This window comes from Corvus kubaryi, unplaced genomic scaffold (assembly GCF_017639235.1).
Source record: "Corvus kubaryi isolate FWS band 111438036 unplaced genomic scaffold, C.kubaryi_AGA036_p1.0 37354, whole genome shotgun sequence".
Taxonomy (NCBI): domain Eukaryota; kingdom Metazoa; phylum Chordata; class Aves; order Passeriformes; family Corvidae; genus Corvus; species Corvus kubaryi.
Genome location: NW_024581116.1, coordinates 4,831,822 through 4,853,198, shown reverse-complemented (window position 1 = coordinate 4,853,198; position 21,377 = coordinate 4,831,822). Strand labels below are relative to the sequence as shown.

Here is a 21,377-nt window from a genome sequence, read left to right as displayed (position 1 = left end):
ACCTAGAGTTACAGTAGAGTAAAAAAAGTCACATTAAGTGCTAAATGCCATGGTCTAAAGACTTAAGTATTAACTTATAAACTAATTATTAGCTAGTGTTCTCATTTGCTGAGTAGTTTTATGAGTATGGATTTTGCATAAGTTCTCATAAATATATCTGTGTGTGTGATATTAGACACAGAGAACCATGTAAGGGAAGGACAAAAATCATGTCTATGCCAGTAAGTGACACAGGGCCAGGGGCAGCCCCAGGCACTGGCTGATGCTCATGTGCTCTATGGCACAACTTTGACCTGGTCCAGGTAGAGGCATTCAAGAGGAAATGACTGATCATGCTTAGGATTTTACCATGGGACCCTTTCCATTTAGCAATCTGGATGCTGTTGTGGCTACATTTCAAATGGGAAATAACACAAGCAAGTGCAAGGTCACTCTATAGAGGCTGGGCAGGTTGAGGTTATATTCCTGGCTGTGCCCCGAGTTGGCTGGGGTGTCCATAGACATGCCACTTCAGTTTTTTTAGTCTCTTTATGCCACTTCCATTTTCTTAGTCTTTTTCTTTCACATATGTAAATTTCTTGCTGTAAAGACTCAGCTTTTCAAAATAGTGTTTGTTTTCTGTGGTGTGTTAGCAGGAACACATGGGAAGGGCCTGTTCTAGGCTGGGTCCTCTAGAGGTTCCCATAATCCAAATAATAATGGTAAAGAGAAGGGAATGACATGTGATTTCTCATGAAATGACTGTCCAGTCTTCTTGAGAGATGTAAACTGAGTGATTGTTCTGTGTTTACAAGAGCAAGAGTGCCCGTTTCAAGAAGGATCTGGGGACAAGCTTTTGCATATCTGTGTTTGCAACAGGTGGGAGCAGCTTCCATAATTAACAAATTTAATATATCTTCTATTGTATCTGCTGTGGAAGAAGTGCTGTGAAAAAAAAGCCATGGAGCATGATTGTGTTTGCATTTGAGCTGCTGGGATATAGAATAAATGCTTGGCACATAAAGGGCTGCTCCATGGGTCAGATAGGTTCCTGAAGATTGGCTTTTACCTTCCCTTGCCATATTACCATGTAGAAACCACTCAAGTGCCACACCTCCTCACTTATCGGTCTGCAAAATGAAATTATTGGCTATTTAATAGAACTGACATGTGCTTGGTTAAAATATGTTCATTAAATGTGCTGATAATGCCAGAGAGGGAATGTTCAGTGGGAGAGATGAGTGCTCCTGTAGCAAATGCAGTGCTCAGGCTGGGGTTGTGCTCAGGCTGGGGTTGTGCTGGGAGCTGATGTGCACCCCTGGGCCCAGAATCACTTCTACCTCTGCCGAGCTTACCCCATGAGGAGATAAGAGGGTCTTGCCTTGCTGAGAGCCCACCTCTGGATCAGCTGAGTAATTAAGTGTTTGTTTCTTTCCAGATGAATACAAGAGTAAAGTAGCCTGTGAAGATGACAAGCTGAGGCTGAGCTGTAAGAAGAGCATGGTGATAGCCATTTACTCTGCTGTCTTTGGGAGGACACAAGGAGGCAGCCTGGAGTGCCCATACCAAAACCTAGGGATGCCCATGACTGGTAAGCAGGGGGATGGCTTGATGACGGGCTGATATGAGCAGGGTGATTTCATTTACTGTCATCACAGCAGAGCTGGCACAGATGCTGGTTAGAAAAGCGGGACTGGGACATGCAACCTGCCAAGGTGGTGCTCCTGACGTGGGGCACCATGGTGAGCTTCATCATGAGCACCAAACAGAGGTGCAGCTGTATGTCCTAGCTGAGTTACCAAGCCACAGGCTTTTCACAGATTCATCTGATTATATGATTGAAGGTGCTTGAATTTCTTGTTCCATTTTCTGTCTTTGTGGTGGTTCATACACTGAACCTCTACCTGTAATATGGAGGACCATATTATCTGGGGATGTCATGTACCATCTGCAGCCACTGAAGCCTTGACATTGCATTTAAACTTTTACCGAAGTTAAAGCAAGGGAGCAAATTCAAAAAGCAAATTGTTAAGTTTCATCATGTTACAGTTGGCTTACAGTACCTTCAGTAGGTTCTTTACTCTCAGATTATCAGAGTCTCTTACAGTCATGAGTTAAAGATAAATAATTGAAAAACATTCACTGGAACTGTCTGTTCTTGAACCTATGTGAAATGACTTTGAGTATTTTAGGCTGTGACATAGAGAGCAACAATCACAGCATAAAATCCTGTGCTCAGCATTCCTCATAATTCTCTGCAGACCTGAGAGGGAATTAACTGTTTTCCCAAAGGAATTGCCTCCAGAAAGGGAAAGGCTTCAGGGGAGAATGCACAGGGAAGCTTGATCTGGTGCTGTTGCTGTGCTGGGATCTGTTCAGCTGTATCTGGGGATCTTTGGCTTCACAGCTGCTGATCCAATGCCCTTAAGGAGTTAAATGCTATTCAAATGGAAGCATGTCAAGTGAGTGCTTGGAAATATGATATGCAGATGATGGGTGCCAATAGAAACCCAGAGGTGGAATGAGGCCAGTCAGGTTATTTGTGAAGCGTGGTGTTTTACTTCTGTAGCTCTGAAAATCTGAGCACTTGCAGCACAGCTGAGTAGTGCAGGGTCTCTTTCCCAGTCCCATGTGTGAGGTGCATGACAGCAGAGTCAATATCCTGCAAAAAGTTATCTCCAGTATCCTGAAGTGACCAGCATTCCTAGATGTGCTTCTGTAGTCCCCCAGTTGCTAGGTAGCAGAAGCCAAAAGAGATGTGTATGGCAGGTTAGCCTGGACCTCTTTGGTGTGGTGTTTGGGAAGGGCTGAGTGTGTTCACTGGGTGCTGTGGTGTTTGGGCTGCTGGGTGAGAACTTGCCAAGTCAGTGAAACAGGATGGGTTTCTGGAGCAGACCTGAGTGCCCCACTCCATTGTCCTTGCTGAGAGAGCAGGAAGAGGCACACACCAGGGACAAGGCACCAGCACACGGACCCACTCTTCAATGTCAGCGTGAAACAAAACTCTATGTGAAGCCACAAAGGGTAAAGTTTTGCTCTTCTTTGCCCAGCTGCAAAGTCATGAAACTTGTACTGGCTGAGAGCAGGGTATGTGGCACCAGAAAACAGGACGGGAGGCACAGGCAGGGAGAACAAGCAGTGTGGTCTGACAGCAGGGCTGCACGTGCCATAGGATCTCTAGAGCCTGTATGCCCTGCTGTTCTCAAATTGGCCTTGTGAGCTCTACAAATTGGGGTGTTTGCCCAAGGAAATGAGGTGTCAGATCCTAGAGTGCAGCACACAGTCTGCTGCTGGGATGAGGCAGGGCCCTTCCTCCAGTGGCAGCTCCTAAAGGATACTACTTACATGAGCAGGCTCAGTACAAGAGAGTGTAATGCCAAGTCAGGGGTGGGAATGCTGAGGAAGCTTTACACTAAAATCTGGCTCAAGGTTTTAAGCTGTGAATTGATGCTAAAAATGACCAAGTTGTTGGACAGGAGCAAATATCCACATGTTTGGGATTGCTGGGGTCTCAAGTATCTTAAGTCAGTCTGGTGCTCCTGGGGTGCTGTGGGAGTAGGTATGTCCTGCCTGCATAACAGCAAAGGGAGGCTGGGAAGGCTGTCTGGAACATCTGCTGGCTGCATGCCCTGCAGGGCTGGAGAGATGTGAGGAACTCACCATGGAGCAGTGACTTGCTCAGGCTTTCTCAGGCATTTGGGCACTGTGTGTGTAGGGTGAAAGGCAGACTATAGCTGCTGATATTGATGTTTCCTTGCATGCTGAAATCCTGAGCGAATTGTGGGGGTGACCTTAACTAAAAGAAAATTGGGAGCGAGCAGATGGTCATCCCAATTCACCATGCTCCAGCCCTTAAATCCCAGTCATGTTTGGGAGAGGTTGTTCAGGTTTCTTCAGCTACAGCTCACTGATCCCCTTGGCATGAGGCAGTCTCTGCTTATCACGACCTTCCCTTCATCTACCTGTGTGAGCTGACCCAACAGGGCAGAACTCCGGGGATGCAGGAACGGGAAGGTGAGTTGTTAGCATTTCTCTTGGCCCCACAGGAGAAACCGCTGTAGGATCCTTCCATGTGGCACCCTGCAACACTCCCATTCCTGCCTCCAGTTACAGCAGTGACAGGAGCAGGTTGTGCTCCCAGCTGCCATGACTGATTGTGGAGCAGCACTCAGGATCCCCCAAGCTGCTTCAGAAACTGTGCTCCTCTCATGGGCCTGTCTAGCCCAGCAGGCAACTCTGTTCCTTCAGGAGCAGGTGGAAACATCACAATTTATAAATCAAAGCTTTTGCTAGCTGGAGAACATTTCTCTGCATGTTTCCACAGCCCTGCAATGTGGGAAGGGCTGCTCCATGGCAGCCTTTGATCCCAGACATTCACAACGAGATGATCTTACAAACACAACCGTATGAGTCAGACTTTGCAGCAACATCCAGTTCCTGTAAGGCAGAACCCAAGGAGGGTTTAAATAAGGGAGATTTATTATGTTCGAATTTCATGGACTGATGATTTGTGTCAAGTCTGAGCCTTGGCAAAGGGCCTTTTGCTGAGAAGTAGGCCCTGCACAAGTTCACAGTGATTATTTATATCCATGCAGCCTGAGCTACTTGATGAGAGAAGTAGTCATACCTGCCCCAAAAGTGGTGAAGATTATCTTTTCTTCCTCTTCTAATGAAAGATAGTTCAGAAAATTTAATTCCATTTTTCTTTCTGTGGACAAAATGCACATTTGGATTGAATTTAGAAATCTGCAGGTGAGGCTTTTAAAGAGCTGAGGTCTAAGATGGGGAGAAGAGGTGGCCTAATAGAGCTTTGCATATGTAAGGTGAACCAATTCAATTTGTGTTGTTTCTGCCTTGAAAAACAAGACCTTATACTCCTGCAGAAGTGTTGAGGAGATAAAGTCCACTAGCAGTGAATTCCTGGGATTCTCCCTTAGGTGCTCAGGTGGTTTCCGATGTATCCTGGTGTTGCAGTCCTTTTAACCCAGCTATTACTGTGCTGCTTTTGGGTGATAAAAGATCCCCAAGTTGCCATGCCATGCCATGCCATGCCAGACACATGTTTTCTCTCTGTACAATGTCTATATGAATGTGCTTAGCATCTGTGAAGAGAAAGTTATGGTGGAGAGCTCCATCCTATCCCTGTCACGTTAAAGTGAAAATCTGTCAGGATCCTCTTTTAACTGCAAACATGCTGAAACTTGTGTCTCTGACCACAATGGGAAACCCCTGCAAACAGCTGGACCCCTCCCTGAATGCTTTGCGAACTCTGAAAAGCTCCTAAAAGAATTTGACCTTATTTGTAACTCTCTTAATAAAGCCTCCACTTTGCTGCCAGCATGTGCAGAGAGCATACACAGAGCATGGGGAGGTCTCTGGGGAAAGGGCTATTTACAAGCAATGAACCATTAATATCCCTCAGCCAAGTGAGCCCTTTGCCCCTTTTTCCTGCTGTTTACAGCTGTCTCTGCCTGCATCTCCAAGTGGCTTGTTTATTCCAAGAGAAGCAATTTAAAAAATGTCCTTTTCCTACACGTATCTGAGTGCAAGGTAGTGATCTAATCAGAAGACTGAGGAGGAAGATCTTGAATGTAAAATTATTACCATTTTTATTGCTTAGTGGAGCAATATCTTTGGTCATATTCAGGACACCTGACTTGCTCACATTATTCATTTTTACTGTAGCTCCCCCCCGAAGCACAGAGTGAGATGGACACATTCAGATGAACTCTAACATAGGATCCTGGACTCCTTCTCAAGGACCCTGTCTTTCTCCATCATGTGTACAAAAAGCCCAAAGCAATTTAATTTCTCATCCTGGGTAGAAGGAATCTGGGCTTGGTTTTGGAGTCGGTGCGAGATCGTGGGAACCCCAGCTCCACAGCCTTGCTCTGGGTCCTGGGGTGTGGGTCAAGCTGAGTATTCTGCTGAGAGTGAAATGTCCTTGCCACTTAACATACAAGCTCTCTCCTGTGCCTCTGTAAAGGGGAAAAATGAATGTGTTTACAAAGCCCTGAGGAAATTTAGATGGTCAGTGGCACTCTCTAACTCATGGGATCTGATAATGGAAGAGCAGAGGAAGGAGTTCAGCAAATAAGCCAGTGCTTTAGGTGCTCGTTGCCTGGCAGTTTAATGCAGTGACAGAAGGTGATCCAACCCAGTTTGTTTTGATTTCTCCCTCTTAATGCAGATGTATATAAGACTTGCAGCAGAGTCCTCATATAAATATTTATTACACCATATAAATAATGGACCCTTCTAGTTTGTTTATCTGTGATCAGATCTAGCATGTGAATTAATATGAAATACATGCAGTAAAAAATCCATTTTATTCCAGGCTACATGTTCCTGCCCGCACAAGAGCTGGCTTTAAGAAACTGCTGCCCCTCCAGCTGTGCATTTCTGTCTCTCTTCTGCTTCACCACCCATGACCATTTTCCATCCCATTCCCATCAGTACAAGGTTGTGGCTGTGCTCTAATCTTGGTCTTAAGACAAATGCTTGAAAATAAAAAGTGCCTAAAGTGTGGAGCTGGACCAATGAGGAGTAGTAACACCTGGCACTAATGGGGGAAGGGTGGCTGGGACTGTGAGAAGGGACAGGATATCCATGGAAATCTGTGCTGGTCAGACAATGCCATGTAGCACAGCTGACCTTCAGTGGATCCAAGTGGCTGAAACACTCTTGTGCTTCATCCTGGTTTCCCTGTCTGGCTTTTAAAGCAGCTGCAAGGCTGGGTCTGTGGGATGAGCAGCAGTTGGAGTGGTCAGACCCTGTTGTTCCTCTCTATAGAGCATAGCAGGCTTCCAAAGCACCCTCCTGTAGGTGTGACTCTGTGTATACTTCTTTTACATTCAGGGCAGAAACTACTTTATTATGTGTATAGCTCATAATTAAGAACATGTTTTTAGAGGCCAATCTGTTTGTATGCAATAAAACCCACAAGTATCCAAATCTGAAGGCCAAATAAATATAATTTACTGTTTAATTCACATATCTTACCTTATTAAATTTAAATTGAAATGCAGTTCCCATTTTAAATGCTGAATTAAAGTGGGAAAAAGCCTGCTTTCAGAAAGTTGTTCTTCAATTTTAGATACTTAGTGTTTCACTTTTTGTCTCAAAACACCAGGAGGTAATTAAAATCACTTTACAGCTATTTCTAGAAAACTCCAACTATTGTTGGATTCCATAGAGCTGTAAAAATGATTTATATGAAGTGGTTTTTATATGCACACAATAGTTTTTTTTTTTAATGAAAAAGTCCATTCAAATGTGAGTCTGGACAAGATCTTTCTCTAAACCAAGGTTCAAGTTGATTTTGAAATGCTGTTTACAGTGGAGTATGACCCCATGCAGTGATTGTAATTAAAAATTCTGAGACTAGTAATTTAAATAGCACTAGCAGGCTCTGTGATGCTATTGGAACGATATTTGAAGAAGTAAAGTGAGGATTTGTATCAGTAACATGAAATTCTTTAGTGGCTGATCTTATAAGATGCCTATTGCCCAACTATTAGTTAAAAGCAAACTCAAAATATAATCCTAACAATAAAAGGGCAGAATTTAGGAGATTTAAATCTGTAGCATCTCAGTTTGTTCCCATGGAGTTGCTCTGAATGAAAACCAGTGTAACTTGTTCAAAACTGATAATCTTAAAATAATTCAGATGTCTCTCAAGAATATTGAAAAATTGCCATGCTGGTGAATTCTGAACCTGAGTAACAAAGGTAATGTGAAACCTGTGAGTTTGCAGGCACGCTGTGCTTTATTTTAGGAACCAAGGGCAAGAAGTGACTTGCAGGCTGTGTCAGCTGGGTAATCTCTTTAGAAAATGGGCCAGTCCTGCAGCTTCTGAAGTTCAGACCTTGCTTCAGCCTAGGTCTAGGAACATGTTGACTATCCCCATGTTCAGGAAAATACTTTTTTTGGGCTGTAATGAATAGGAAATAGAAATGTACTCAAGGACTTCACAGGGCAGTAGATGCATTGAAAGCACCATCGCTATCTTCTATTGAGTGATGCTAAAGCTGCTACCTTCTTTGCTTCTTATCTTGAATGCCTTACAGCCCACAATCAACTCTGCTGCAAATTAAATAATAACATTTTACTGCCATTGCCAGACCAAAACTTCTTTGTTCTCTGAGACTTCTTGGAGCCATGTTTGAAGCTGTCCTTGGATTCTCATTTCATCCCCCAAACCTGAGAAATGTTATTAATTTGGTCAACTTTGCACACTCTAAGTCAGTCCCTGCAAAACTGGAGTCTCGTATATTTTTTATGAGTTCTGGTTCCAGATACAAGGGTGATAAGATGATTTAAGTTCACATTAATAAACCAAGTGTTTCTAAATGTAACTATAGGATTTGTAATTAAACCTGTAATCAATCCTTCAGTTGCAGTCTCTAAATGTGATTGGTTTCTTTTAAGATAATTTTCTTTTTTCTGGCCTACTGCTGAAGTTTCCAAAGTTTTATGAACTGTGTGGTGACTAATTTTTCTCTCTCTTTCTGGAAAACACACTTTTTAAATGTAAAGCTGGCCTTCTCTGCACATCCTTCTAATGTTTGGATATAGATTTCCTTTCTAGCCAGCTGTTTTCAGCAACATTGTACGAGACATACATTCTATATACAGCTGTATCAATGTTAAATTCTCTGCTGCGATTTGTAATGATGATGTTGACCATTTATCATTTTACTAATACCAGTGGGGAACTTCACCTTTTAGTTTTTAATTATTTTGGGTTTCTGTCCTGAGCTTCATTTTCCTCTGTATGCAAATACACTTCTGCTTCTGTGCTTTTTCTGTTTAAGGGCAGTCTTTGGTTTCCATTGGTTGAACTTCACATTGGTCTTAAGGATACTTAAGTATTTATAGATTGGCTTTTTCCCTCTTGTCTTGTGGATCTAGACCCAACTCACTTCTTGTGTCCTCTACAGGGGCTTGTGTGCCGTTGCAGGGAGGAGAAATCCAATGTATTTCAGTTGTCCCCAACTGAAACTCTGTGACAGCTTTACACTAATAAAGAAATTATCTCCCAGGGCTGCTAACTGAGAGAGAAAGTGGACAAAATCCATCTTTATTAACAGTCTTCTGCACTGGCTTTTAAAGAGAACATCAAACTTAATGGGCATGGGCTAAGTCGAAAATGCCTGGGGTTTGATGTACTGCACAGAGTGCAGACTGATTCATTGATATTCAATGAAGACATCCTTCACAGGCTGCTGGATGGCTAATTTTGGCTGAAGCAAAGGCTTAGGCACCTCTAGCAGCTGCCCCTTTATGAAGGAGCTGATGTTTGTAACAACCATAGTTAATGGAACATCTTTAAAATATATGAGAAACTGCCTAAAACCAGGAGAGCTTCCTTCCATCCTGCTTATGATAGAGGTTATTTTGCAGATTGAGGCAGCCACTCCTAGGTAAAACATGAAGGAATTTAGGCAGTTGCCTCACATGCAAGGTTGGAGTTACTTCCTGCCTGTGGCCTTTTTGCCATTCCATTGAAATTTGCTTTCTCTTTTGGCAGACAAGTGGATAACCACAGCACTGATTCAGACATCTGTCAGCTTTCTTTGCAGGAACTAAATTTCTCCCCTCTTAGTTAACTGACTCCCTCCATCTTTCATTCTGTCCTCTTGGATTCATAGCTCCCAGCAAGTAACTTTTCCTCTCTTGTTCTTGAGCAGGAAATCAGGCTGCAAGTTTTGGAGAAAAATCCTGCCCTCTGCTTGGGAGGACTGTCCACCTAGAGCTGTCCATTGTTTGTAAATGTCTTTCCTCAAGGGAAAACTTATCTTAAGTCAATCCTTTCACCTGGTCCTCAAAAGACAGCAAGGAAAGCTAGGGTTCTATCGATGGTTTAAATTAGAGATGTGGGTCTTTACACTGATGTCCCAATGCCTTTACACTGAGCCAAAGCATCCCACAGAGTTTGTCTCTTGATCAGGTACCACCAGTCCTGTTCCAGTTCCTAATCACTTACCTCATATGCACTACTAGGCGTAGTATTTTAGGCAGTGATTCTCTTTCTGAAGCCTTTAATTGTGGCCAGTCATTTGGTCCTTTTGACAATTCAAGGTCTTATATTTTGTTGGCTGCAAAAGGTAGTTGCCCCATTTTTCTTGAAAATTCAGTCTCAGACAGTCTGACTCATCCTCTTACGAGTAGGTGGAGTTTTTTCTCAGGCTCCATTTTTCTTTCTTTTTGGAGTGTGTGCATGTTAGTATTGGGTTGAGCTCCATGCCCTGCTGCCTCTCCAGATCTATGGACAGCCTGTGGAAAACTCCTACCTGGCAGCTTTACAGCATGCTCACATATTCACCTGTCCAGCTGTGCGTGATCCTGCTTGCTCTGGACAGCCTGTCTCATCTGTGCAGGAACCCACCTTTGCAGGCTCAGCGTGGCTGTGCCAGGTGAGTCTGATCCTGAGCAGATAAACAGATGAACAGATGTTCTCAAACATCTGCAATGAGCCCAACTTCACTGTGGGATTAGTCACCCTTCTCAAAACTCAGTGTTTAAATCTGTTTGTGGATCCATCTGTGATGGCTGCTGCCTTGGAAGAGGCTCCTATCTTCACCAGAGCATCTAAGATGCAAAATGCAAAAATTAAAGAATTTGGAAACATTCTTTCAAACCCAGATAGGTTTTTCAATCAAAAGCAGGGATATATGGCTCAGATTTCAGATTTGGATGTGTCACCCTTGCTGGAGAAAAACAAGTAACACTGAGTAACCAAAATTAGGGATATGATTAATAGGCATTGGCTCCAGTTTATTTTTTTTTTTTTTTTCACCAGAAAGAGGTAATAAAGAAATAGTCATGCTGGGAAGCAGCCTTAGACTGACTAAAATCCATTCATTGTGGTGAGCTTGATGATATGGACATTACATCACCGAGACCAATTCCAGTTTTAAAGCCAATTCTGTCTGCAAGCTGCAGCTGGTAAAATCCTCCATCATGGCTCTGTTGCCCTCATTTGGGTTTTCACTCTGACAGAGGCTGGGCTGATGGAGTAGATCAAGGAGTCATATCATACTAAATGCAACTGGTAAGATGAATTACCCACTGAGGGCTTATTGAGAAATCCAACTGGCCAGTGGTCTGCATTTGTGAAGTGATCCTAGGAAAGGGAATTCACCTTCTACCAGGGGCAAGGCTGGAGGGCCGTGCAACTTCTAGAAAGTGGGGCCAGAGGTAAAGAGAATAAAGTGAGCTGATCCCAGTCCCTCCCCAGTCCCAAGCTGAAAATACCTTATTCAAAAAGCATAGCTGATACCTTTAAACACTTTCACATGTGAAAATTTCACCATAGCCAGGATCGTATTTGCTCTCTGGCAGTCTACTGAAGCAATCCAAGACTAATAAAAGCCAAGGGTAGCTCTGGCTCGACCTCTTCAAGAGGGCTCTCTATCATCTATGAGGTCTTAAAGCAGTTTTTATTGCCTTACCATGGGATTTGAGCTTTGTGGACTTTAAGAGGTTCCTGGCAGGGGCCTGGCTCTGCTTAGCAGTACTTACCTCAGACTTAGTGATATCATGTTGGCATTTGTGAGCGTCCTTCCCACATCTCTGACACATGGGATCACTTGTTTGTCACTGGTGCCAGGGTGGTATCTCATAAAACATTTGGAATTTGCATTTAGCAAGCAAACAAGCAGCAGAAGAAAGGAGATCATAGAATATAAAATCATTAAGGTTGGAAAAGACCTCTAAGATCATTGAGGCCAACTGTAATGTTGCCCTGAATGAGCATGGCATCTGGTACAATAAATGCCATGTCTAGTCTCCCACTTCTGAAGACCTGGAAAAAATGAATTTGGCCAGCTGAAGGGGACCAGAGCCCAACTCTGCTGCACCACATTGCTTGGTTTGGCTTCCCTGCATATTTTTGGCAGGCTAGCTGCATGATTTATGGATAAAACCCCTGTGTTTTCTTGCCTCTCTGAGCTCTGAGGATGGGCACCTGGAGGGGAAGACTTCTGACCTGGAATCACCTCCTGAAGAGGTACTAATATAATTGGAGCTCTCACTTCAACGAGCTCCCCAAGGACTTATTTACATTTGGAAGTTAAGTTACCTGTGTGCACTTTATAACATCCAACAGGAGTGAAGTTCAGTGTTTTTATAAGCCTGAGACACAGGGGTGAAAGAAAATACCATGTTGTCCCTCTAGAGCTCTGAATGGCATGGTGGTGACTGTGATTTATGAAGGTGCTGTAGCCTCATCTGTCACTCAGCCACCTCTCAGATGTACTATTGACATCTTCAGTGCTCGTTAGTAAGGGAGTAAAGATGCTTGAATATGACATTTTGGCATCCAGCTAATTGAACTCCTTATCACAAACCCTTTGAAAGGTGTAAGGAACATGGTCCCATTTTGAGATTTTGATTGCTGCTTTTACATTTTCCAGTTCAATGTGTTATGTGGAGGATGAACTTGTTGACAGACCAAGAAATCCAAGACCATAGACAAAGCTAATTTCAGTGTTGGCGCAGTCTTCCCTCAAAGCACTGCAGGCTGCTTGCCCTGGCCTTTATGGGAAAGCACAAGGCACATTTGCTTAGAAATTGTGTGGAGGCAAAACCAGGGAAAATTCCTCGTTGTGAGCAAAAGAAGTCTTTGAAGCAAATACTTGGTCAGAATTTGTGCTTAGACCCCATTTGGGTTTTTTTTGTGCTGGAAAAATATCACTGTTTCCAAGAAAATGGCTCAAGTCTTACCATGGGGAAAATGAGAAGAGTATTTGGATTTACCATGTGGGAGCCTGTTGTTGTCAGTAGAGTTTAGCTGGATCTTGTTACATGGGTGCCTCAGATGACTTTCTGCCATTCCTGCATTCACCAGATTTTGGTGTTCATTAGGGTCTGGAGGTCAGGGAAAACAGTAAGACGTGCCTAAATTGTGACTGTTTGCAGCAAGAGCCAAGAAAATGGAGTACTACAAGAAACCTCCACTGTGCTTTATTGAAGTCATGCTGGCAGCCACTTAAAAGCAGTCAGATTGCTTGAAATCTTCAGTAATGACCTGGATAATGGGACAGAGTTTGTAGGTGGTACTAAATTGGGCACAACAGTTGCTACAGCTTAACTGGAGTACTGTAGTGTCCAGTTTGGGGCTCTCCAAGTAAAGAGAGATGTTGAAAAACCGGAGCAAGTCCAGTGAAACTCCACCAAGCTGGTCAGGGGCCTAGAGCAGACAGCATGTGGGAGAATGCTGAGGGACATGGGGTTGTTCAGTCTCCAGAAGAGAAAGCTCAGGGTGGGATCTTATTTCTGTTTTTTACTAAGGAATAGGTGGTTCTACAGAAGATTCTTCCTGGAAACACATAGAAGAAAACATCAGATGAACACCAAAAGCAATGAACACGAGTTGCAGCAATAGAAACCTGATTACATACAAGGAAAAAATTCTTCACCTGGAGAGGGGCTTAACCCAGGATCAAGTGTCCAAGCAGTTTGGGATATATTTCTCTGTGGAGATTTTCAAAACTTGTCTGAGCGAATTCCTGAGCAACCTGATGTAACATCAAATCTGCCTGCTGTTTGGGCAGGAGGTTGGAGTGGATAGGCTCCAGATATTGCTTTCAGCTAAATTATTGGGTGGTTTATGTGCTGCAGTCCCAGCAGGTGATGTTTCTCCCTGGATATATTTTTTATCCTATGATTTGCAAAAAGTACATGTAAAAGAGGCTTTTAAAATCTTGATGCCCTACTTTCTAAGTGAGGGGCTTTCATCTTCACCTGTAGTTGAAGCATAGAGAGTCCCTTCTGCCCTTCTGCTCTTCATTTTGGCTGGTATAGGTTGAGGTGGAACAGCCTGGCAATTCCAGAGCTGAGGACTTCACAGGTGATACTTGTGAATATGGGGCCTGGTCTGTGCCTAAAGAAGTTGAGTATGTAGGGTTACATGTATACAGGTAAATGAGTAGCACCAGGGGCACAGGTACTGGAAATAGGTCTGTACTGTGAAATTGTAGCATGATCCATGGCATGGTTTGTTGCCTTGGCCCAGACAACTCTCTCCTGGTCCAAAACATCATAGAATCCTGGAATGGTTTGGGTTGGAAGGGTCCTTAAAGACCATCTTGTTCCAATCCCACTACCATGGGCAGGAACACCTTCCACTAGACCAGGTTGCTCAAAGCCCCATCCAACTTTGTCTTGAACAGTTCCAGGGATGGTTTGAAGTTGGTTGTAGGACAAGTACTGGGTATCATCACTCTGATCTGGAGAGTAAGAGTGTTTAATAGTGGGTTGTCCTATCACAGCTGGCCTCAGGGCCAGAGAAACTCCAGGTAAGTTTTCTTTTACCACTGAATGTGCACCCAAGCAGTGCAGGCTGGACCTGGGCACTGCTAAAATGCCACAAAGGATTGCAGTGTTAGGATCTTCTCTTGCAGATGGAACTACCTAGAAGAATCTGGGTGTCTTGGGCTACGTGGAAGAGGCTCTTATAACTCAAGCTACATCTGCACTGGTCATTGGGATGGTAAAGGGTCTAGAGCAGGGTCCCACAGCTCTCTCTGGGCAGTATGACCTGTTATTTTCAGTGGGTATCATGGACAGGGCTGGGAAAATAAATGCAGCTACTATCTGATAAAGGTAACATTGGGATTGTGCTCACCTACCATGGACACATCAGCTAGTCTGTATTGGATACAGAGAGAGAGACTCTGCTGCCTGGCCCTGTGGTGGCTGACCTCATGTCCATGCAACTAAACCCTCCACCACATAGTACTGCAAATTGACTATTAGGACAAGCCCTGTTGTATCTCAGGCTGTATTACCTATTTGGACTAATGCTAGTTGGCAAAATCATTCTAAGGTAAAGGGTAGCGCTTAAACAAAGGGAATAAAGGTGTGTCCATAATTTAGCCCCTTTGGTTTCCTGATACAGATGCTGCTAAAGTCAATTTGGATGGAGACCATGGCCTGCTCAGAACTGCATGGGAGGAAGGAGGCCATCAATACCAGTGATGGCTAGAAAAGCTGTCAATGTTAGTGTGAGGGTATATGACAAATAAAACTCTTAGAAGTGTTTTCCGTGTGCTGAATCTACAGCTTTGGCACCTGAAGAGTCAATTCAATCTGTTAAGGTGGAAAGCAGAGTCTGTAGTTTGTTTGTGCATACATATTCCCACATGAGGAATGTCCCAGAGGCTGCCCATCTCTGGGGATGCAGGATGCAAAAGCCTTGTTGTGCCTCTCACAGAACCAGTAATGGGTAATTCCCCACACTCCCATGGACACAGTATGGTTCTGTGCCAGAGGGCGAGGCCCCTGAGCAGACAGCTGTAGGATGTTCGCTGTTTTGTGTGAGAACAATAGCAAGTAAAAAGAATAGTCACCCTCCATGAAATCCTCTGCAGCACTTAGATTTGATGACTTTCTCTAACTGGACATTCGCAAAAAGACAATGAATCAGGATTGCTGCATGCCAGATGTTTCCACTGGAACCTCTGACACTCATTGGATCAGAAAATCCCCTAAGGAAGCTTGGATGGTTCAGTATGAAAATGTTCGCATGGAGCCTTCTTCTTTAGTCATTTGCAGCATGTGAAATCAAATTCTGCCTTTGATTTGAGAAAAAGACGTTACCCTCTGGGCTTGGTTTTCTGTGGCTTTCTTGTGTCTCTCATGGCTTTTATTGTTATGCTGGTTCTAGAACTCAATACCTTTTGAGGTCCATTTTCCCTTTCCCTGCCTCCTGATTAGTGACCTAAAGGGGTTTGTATTCCATTCTTTGTAGCTGTCCTGTTCCTTTTAGCAACAATTCAGTGTTGAAAAAATGTCTGCTTGCCAGTTTCCCCCTGAGCTTGGTCCTGGCTGGACAGTGAAAGGAAACTGTCAGTCTTGCATTTAAAAGCTCAAGACCTTATCTGTGCAAATTGTTCCCACCCTAGGTAAGAAAACAGGCAAAACCACCAGGTAGAGAAAAATACTTGGGAAAACAGTTGCTTTTGGAACTTCCCATATTCTAAATTTCTGATATGAGAAGTGTTTCTACTTGTATAGAATAAATGTGATTAAAACAGTATTTCTACTTATATGGTAGATGATCATATAATTATTACACGTGAGAGCAGACAGGGACACTGACCACCTTTGTCTTCAGCAGGGGCCAGAGAGGGGGATTTGAGACACCTCTTGTGGTTGTTACAAAGATGAAATATCTTTTATTCTCAGCCTTCTTTCTACGGATGTATAGGGGTTTCTGATTCTTCAGTATTCTTTCAATTTATTAGAGGTGTGTTAGACTCAGATTCACCTTCCCATGTAAACACAAAGACTTTGAAATATGGAAATCTTGTATATACTCTCACAGTCTGCAACTGGTAAATTATTTTTAGGCAATTTCTGTTGTGAATGGACAAATATTCATGGATAAGTATTGTTTATCCCTTTTAGAGTGTCAGTCAGCTACTGCTCTCCAGCTCATGATCAAGCGTTGTCATGGGAAAAGAAGCTGCAGCATATATGCCAGCACCTATGAATTTGGAGATCCTTGTTACCCAGGCATCCAAAAGCATCTTAATGTCATCTACACCTGCGGTAAGTTACAAAATTCTCTAACTCTCACTGGGGTCTATGTTTGTTGAACAATGGTGTGCAGACAACAACAAGATTTTAAAAGTTTTTCAATGTGGTGGAACGTGGTGATTCTTATTTGGTCAACACGCAAAAGCTTTGGATCGCCAGAGTGGTTTAATTCTGTCGCTTTTTGTACTCATTGGCTTGATGGAAAAAAGCAAAAAATGTGGAAGTGGTATTTTATTAACCCATTCAGTGCTTCTTCAAGGCAGGAAAATTGGGTGGTGAGGTTAATCTGCTCAGTGGATGTTTACACACTGAATGTTGGCATCCTGCAGCAAAGCTGTGGTTATCAGTAGGATCCTTATTACTCTGTTCTGTCTTTATTTCATTTTATACCATAGAACCAGGTGATTACCAATCCATACTCATCCACTGCGTTAGTAGGAAATCACTCCCAAAATCTTCCGGTAAACATTGCAACAATTTTTCTAACAAAATACTGTTCTTTACAAAAAAATAAATAAACAGTTGGAGCTCTCAGTTGGGAGCTTAAGTCATAGCATTGAGCAGACACTGTGCTCTTACCTGAGTAGTCATCTTATTTTGCAACAGAGGAAAAATTGTTCCTGACTGAGTCCTGTAGTATAAAAACAACATATGTCTTCTTACTGTGATGACATTTTGGTCATTTGTAGCTGACATATTGAAAAATATTTCCTTCAGAGTTTTGCTGACATAGTTGTTGCTAGGCTTAGCTCAGTCTCTCTTTCTCTCTGTGTTCCTTTCTGCATCCATCTAGAAGTAGAAATTTTGGTGCTGTACTGAATGTGCTGAGCAGACAGTGGGACATGTAGTAAAGGAGAAGCTCTTTGTGCCCTCAGACAACAATGGTTCTGTGGGTCACTCTGCGTGGGTAACTGCAGGATGCTGAGTGTGACAGAAAGAATTTGAAATGGAGTCACCATAACATTTTGTGTAGTGGCTATAGCATGGTGGATGTGCAGTGCCCTGAGGAGCAGAGACATTGATGCAGGAGCATCAGGCTCTCAGCTTGTCTGGCTGTTGTTTCATTTGGCTGGAGTGGCAGGAAGGTTGGGTTTTGTTCGAAGGGATGCGGCAAAAAGTAGCAAGGCTATCTGTGCAAAGCCCTGTGAATTTTCTAGTCAGGAAGGTGATGTTTTTATATCACTTTTCTCATAAAAAGACTGGAGAGAAGCTTATCCTCATGGGGATTTGACAGAAATGAAGGCAATGTAGCAGGAAAAACAGGAGCTCCATCCGTCAAAAATCCAGGGAAAACAAACAGATCCCCATTATGTATTTCCAAGAGGATTTCTCCTTCAAAGGCCTCCACAGACTTATTCTGGCATTCTGGTCCTGGTCTCAAAGTCCACTACAAAAGGCACTAATGATTTCTTAATCTGACCTTAACTCTCTAGTCCAAGCCTAACTGCATCAGGAAATGAGTCACGCTTGAGAGCACAAAATGGCATGTTTTGCTTTTCCGTGGGTGAAATCTGCCTCATCCTTTGAAGGTGGCCATGGCTCCTTTTCAAAACCATGATCTCAGACATGTCTCTGAGCTGGATTTTGTGATCAACAGACACATATTTCTCGCCTCAACGAGCAAAGTCCTTCAAAATGGAAAATGAAATAAACAAGAAATCAAATTCCAGTTCCATGTGCTTGTGCCAGACAGAACTATGTCCTGGAATTCTTTCAGAAGAAGTGATAAAACCAAACAATTTGATATTCTTATGGCCTAGAGATGATAGCCATGTAGAAAACCTCATGCTGGCTGTCTCTTTGTTTCAGGTTTCCATAAAGCTGCACACATTATGGCTCCTGGTATAGTGCTCTCCTACTTTCACCAAACCTGTGGGAGTGAAAGGGGACAGGCTGTGACAAATGGACAGTTCCCTGTGGCCTGTATCTCAGTACATGTCCGTTTCCCACTTCTTGCACTTGGAAACATGTTGTCCCTTGCTGCTGTTTCCTGGAGAGCAGTGAAAGATGCAGTGACCCCGGCATAGCTTGGGAAATGTGATGGGTGTACAAATGGGCTTCTCTCAGCATCACTTCAACCCTTTTTGTTGCTGCTTCAAATAAGTGACCCCATCACTCTCTGAGATCAGGCAGTGCCATCAGTCTGCTCCTCTCTGTCACTCTCCGTCTGCCAGACTGTGTCAGAAATGTCCTGCCATGTGTCACTTGTCTTACCTGTGAGAAAAACTGCCATGTGTCCTTGGCCAGTGTTACTGACCTGCTGTGCTGCTTTGGAAGAGGTGGTGAGAGCAAGAACAGCTATTCATGTGGCCATGTGGGTGGAAGAGTCTTCATGCAGACATTTTACATGTGAAGAACTTCAGTAACTATGGGGACAGAGCAGCTGAGCTCTGCTTTTGGGGCTAAAGCATGGGAAGGACTGGAAAGAGACCAATATGTCTTCTTCTGATAGCAACTCATGAAAAAAAAATCTGCTGAGGAAGTAAGTAATGAGGTGACAAAAGGTAAAATTAACTGAAAGCTCATGAGTTGTTTGCAGAAATCAAGACTGAGATGGACTTTGTGACAGGCTGGTGGTTGTGTAGACCAATGTCTAGTGAAGAGCTGGTGAGGTGTCTTATCTCCCAGTCCTGGCAGGAGGACGTCTGCAAGGTCTCTCAGGTCATCATGTCCACACTGTTCTTCTCTAGCCTGACAGCAGGAGCTGGGCCCTATTCCAGATCTCCAAGAGATGAATGGATGAAGCAACAGCTTTGCTTTCTTTAAGCCATAGCCATATTTTTTGAAGGTTCCATCCTCTAGCCTCCATTTTTTATTGGACATGAGAATTCCTGCCAGACACACACGATTGTGCTGATGAATCTGTTATTAAATAAAGGTGTTATCTAACTTTTTGCACAGCTGTATATTTTTAAAACATTGTTTGTAATTACTCCAGCCAGTGGGAATGTCTCAAGTCAGCAGTTCTCATTAACAAATGATGCCCCTCTGCATCGTGGGTTCAAGACCTATTGGCATCCCTTAGCTGAGAAGGAAATGCCACCAGCTCATGTGTATGTATGAGATGATTGAGGCAAACAAGTACCCGGCAGGCTGGTGTGATAGAGATCTCTTCACTGCATTAGGGTCCCATTAGCCCAGCCAAGGAAACAGATGAAAAATCCTCCAACAAAAAAACATGCCAAACCTGAATCTTGGCAGGAGCTGAAATACGAAATTTTGGCCCAAAGCCAGATTTAGCTAATGGAATGGTGTGGAAGGTGGGATTTTCCAGTATGTGGGTCACATTACTGCACTAATAAATACATTAATAACTTTTTCAAAAAAGGAAAAGGCAAGTTAATTCTGGGAAGCACATAAGGCATGGTGAGGTTGAGTTCTGAGTGTGGCAGCTGTAATAGAGGCAGATAAAAAATTTTAGCTCTGCCTTTTCTTTAAAATACCCTGAAAATCTTAGAGGAGAAAAGAAAATAAAAAAGCATTAATGCAACTGAGAACAAGAATGCAAAAAAGACTTACTAGAAGTCTTTCTCTCCTTGTTTCCTTTCCCCCTAAGCATCTCTCTTTCTCTCTGTCTTTCTTAGGTATAAAACACTGTAATATTTGTGAGTAGCTTGATAGTGATTTTGTACTTACTGATAAAACTTACTGTGCTCACGATCTTTTCATTTTCTTAATTGTCTGGTTATTAACATCAAAGGCTCCCTTTATTTCTCTATATCTCTTTACTCTCTAGCTTGCTAGACTTGTTTTTTTGGCCTGTGCTGAAGTCCTAACTCAGCACTGCATGAAAACCTGTGGAATTTTTTCACGCACACAGTGCCACTTGGACTCAAGGAAGTGTTGAATTGTGTGCTTTATTTTAAGACCTATGGATAATTACCATGAAAGTTAAATATTTCCTCAAATCCTTCCTTGAGTGGGGATGAGGGGCTTGTCTGTGTTTAAAGTGAAACCTTATTCTGAGCACTGAAAGTCAAGGTAGCCATTCAGAGTGTCCACTGTTCCCCAGTGCCAGACCTGCCTCCCTGTGCAGTCCATGGAGGCTGCAAATGTAAACCCTCTGCTAAGGACCTGCTGCTCTTTAAATGCAGGCATCCATCAGAAATGGCTTGATGAGAATAAAAGAAAAGGATGGGGATTGTGAATTCCTTTGTGTCTAGATGTGTTTCAGTGGGTTGGTTATCAGTCCTGATAACTGGTGACATTTTAGTGCTGCGGTTGGACACGTGCTGAACAAAATGGAGGAAATATGGCCTTGGATGTGTTTTTGATGTGAATATCTGTCGTATGTTTAGATGTGTGCATGCCTCCTGCTTGATTCATGCTCACCAGGAAGGAGTCATTGGGCTGAGAGCTAATGAACTGCCATGGTAACTCATAAATTGCTTGGAAAATCCTGCAGTTCTGCCACATTAATAATCCTGCCATCCTGCTTTATGAGGCAATAAGCTGAGTCCCAGGGGCCAAGTGCTTCACATCCCAACGAGAGAACTGTGCAGGTAAAGAACAAAGCCTGAGCACAGGGACAGCAGCTACTGTTGCTTTGGGGTGTCTGGTGCTGCTGGGAGACCAAACGGGGTCAAGGAGAGGTGGCTGAGGTGCTCTGGGGTGATGAGGGTGTGCTGACCTTTGCTTTCTCTGAGTGCTTGGGAAAGCAGCCTGTCTTTCTCTAAAATGTTGTGTTTAAATAAATGTTCTTTCAAGTTGGAGTAGAGGCAGGGTCTGTGTTAAACAAGGCAGCTCTGAGGTGGTTGCCCTCATGATGACAATGATGAGGAGGGAGGCAAAAAAGCTGCACAAATTCTCTCCTGTCATCTCAAAGGGACTGTGCTCTGGTCCATTAGCTC

The 21,377-nt window shown here is 43.3% G+C and overlaps 1 protein-coding gene across 3 annotated transcripts in view; it reads left to right on the top strand.

Annotated features, from left to right (window-relative positions):
• EVA1A (eva-1 homolog A, regulator of programmed cell death) overlaps positions 1 to 21,377 on the top strand; it is a 206,293-nt gene that overhangs the window by 84,532 nt on the left and 100,384 nt on the right. For all 3 annotated transcript variants that reach the window (XM_042032912.1, XM_042032910.1, XM_042032911.1), the window contains exons 4-5: positions 1,418 to 1,570; positions 16,396 to 16,539. In XM_042032912.1, the coding sequence (XP_041888846.1) occupies positions 1,418 to 1,570; positions 16,396 to 16,539 (297 nt within the window). The remainder of the gene's footprint in view (positions 1 to 1,417; positions 1,571 to 16,395; positions 16,540 to 21,377) is intronic.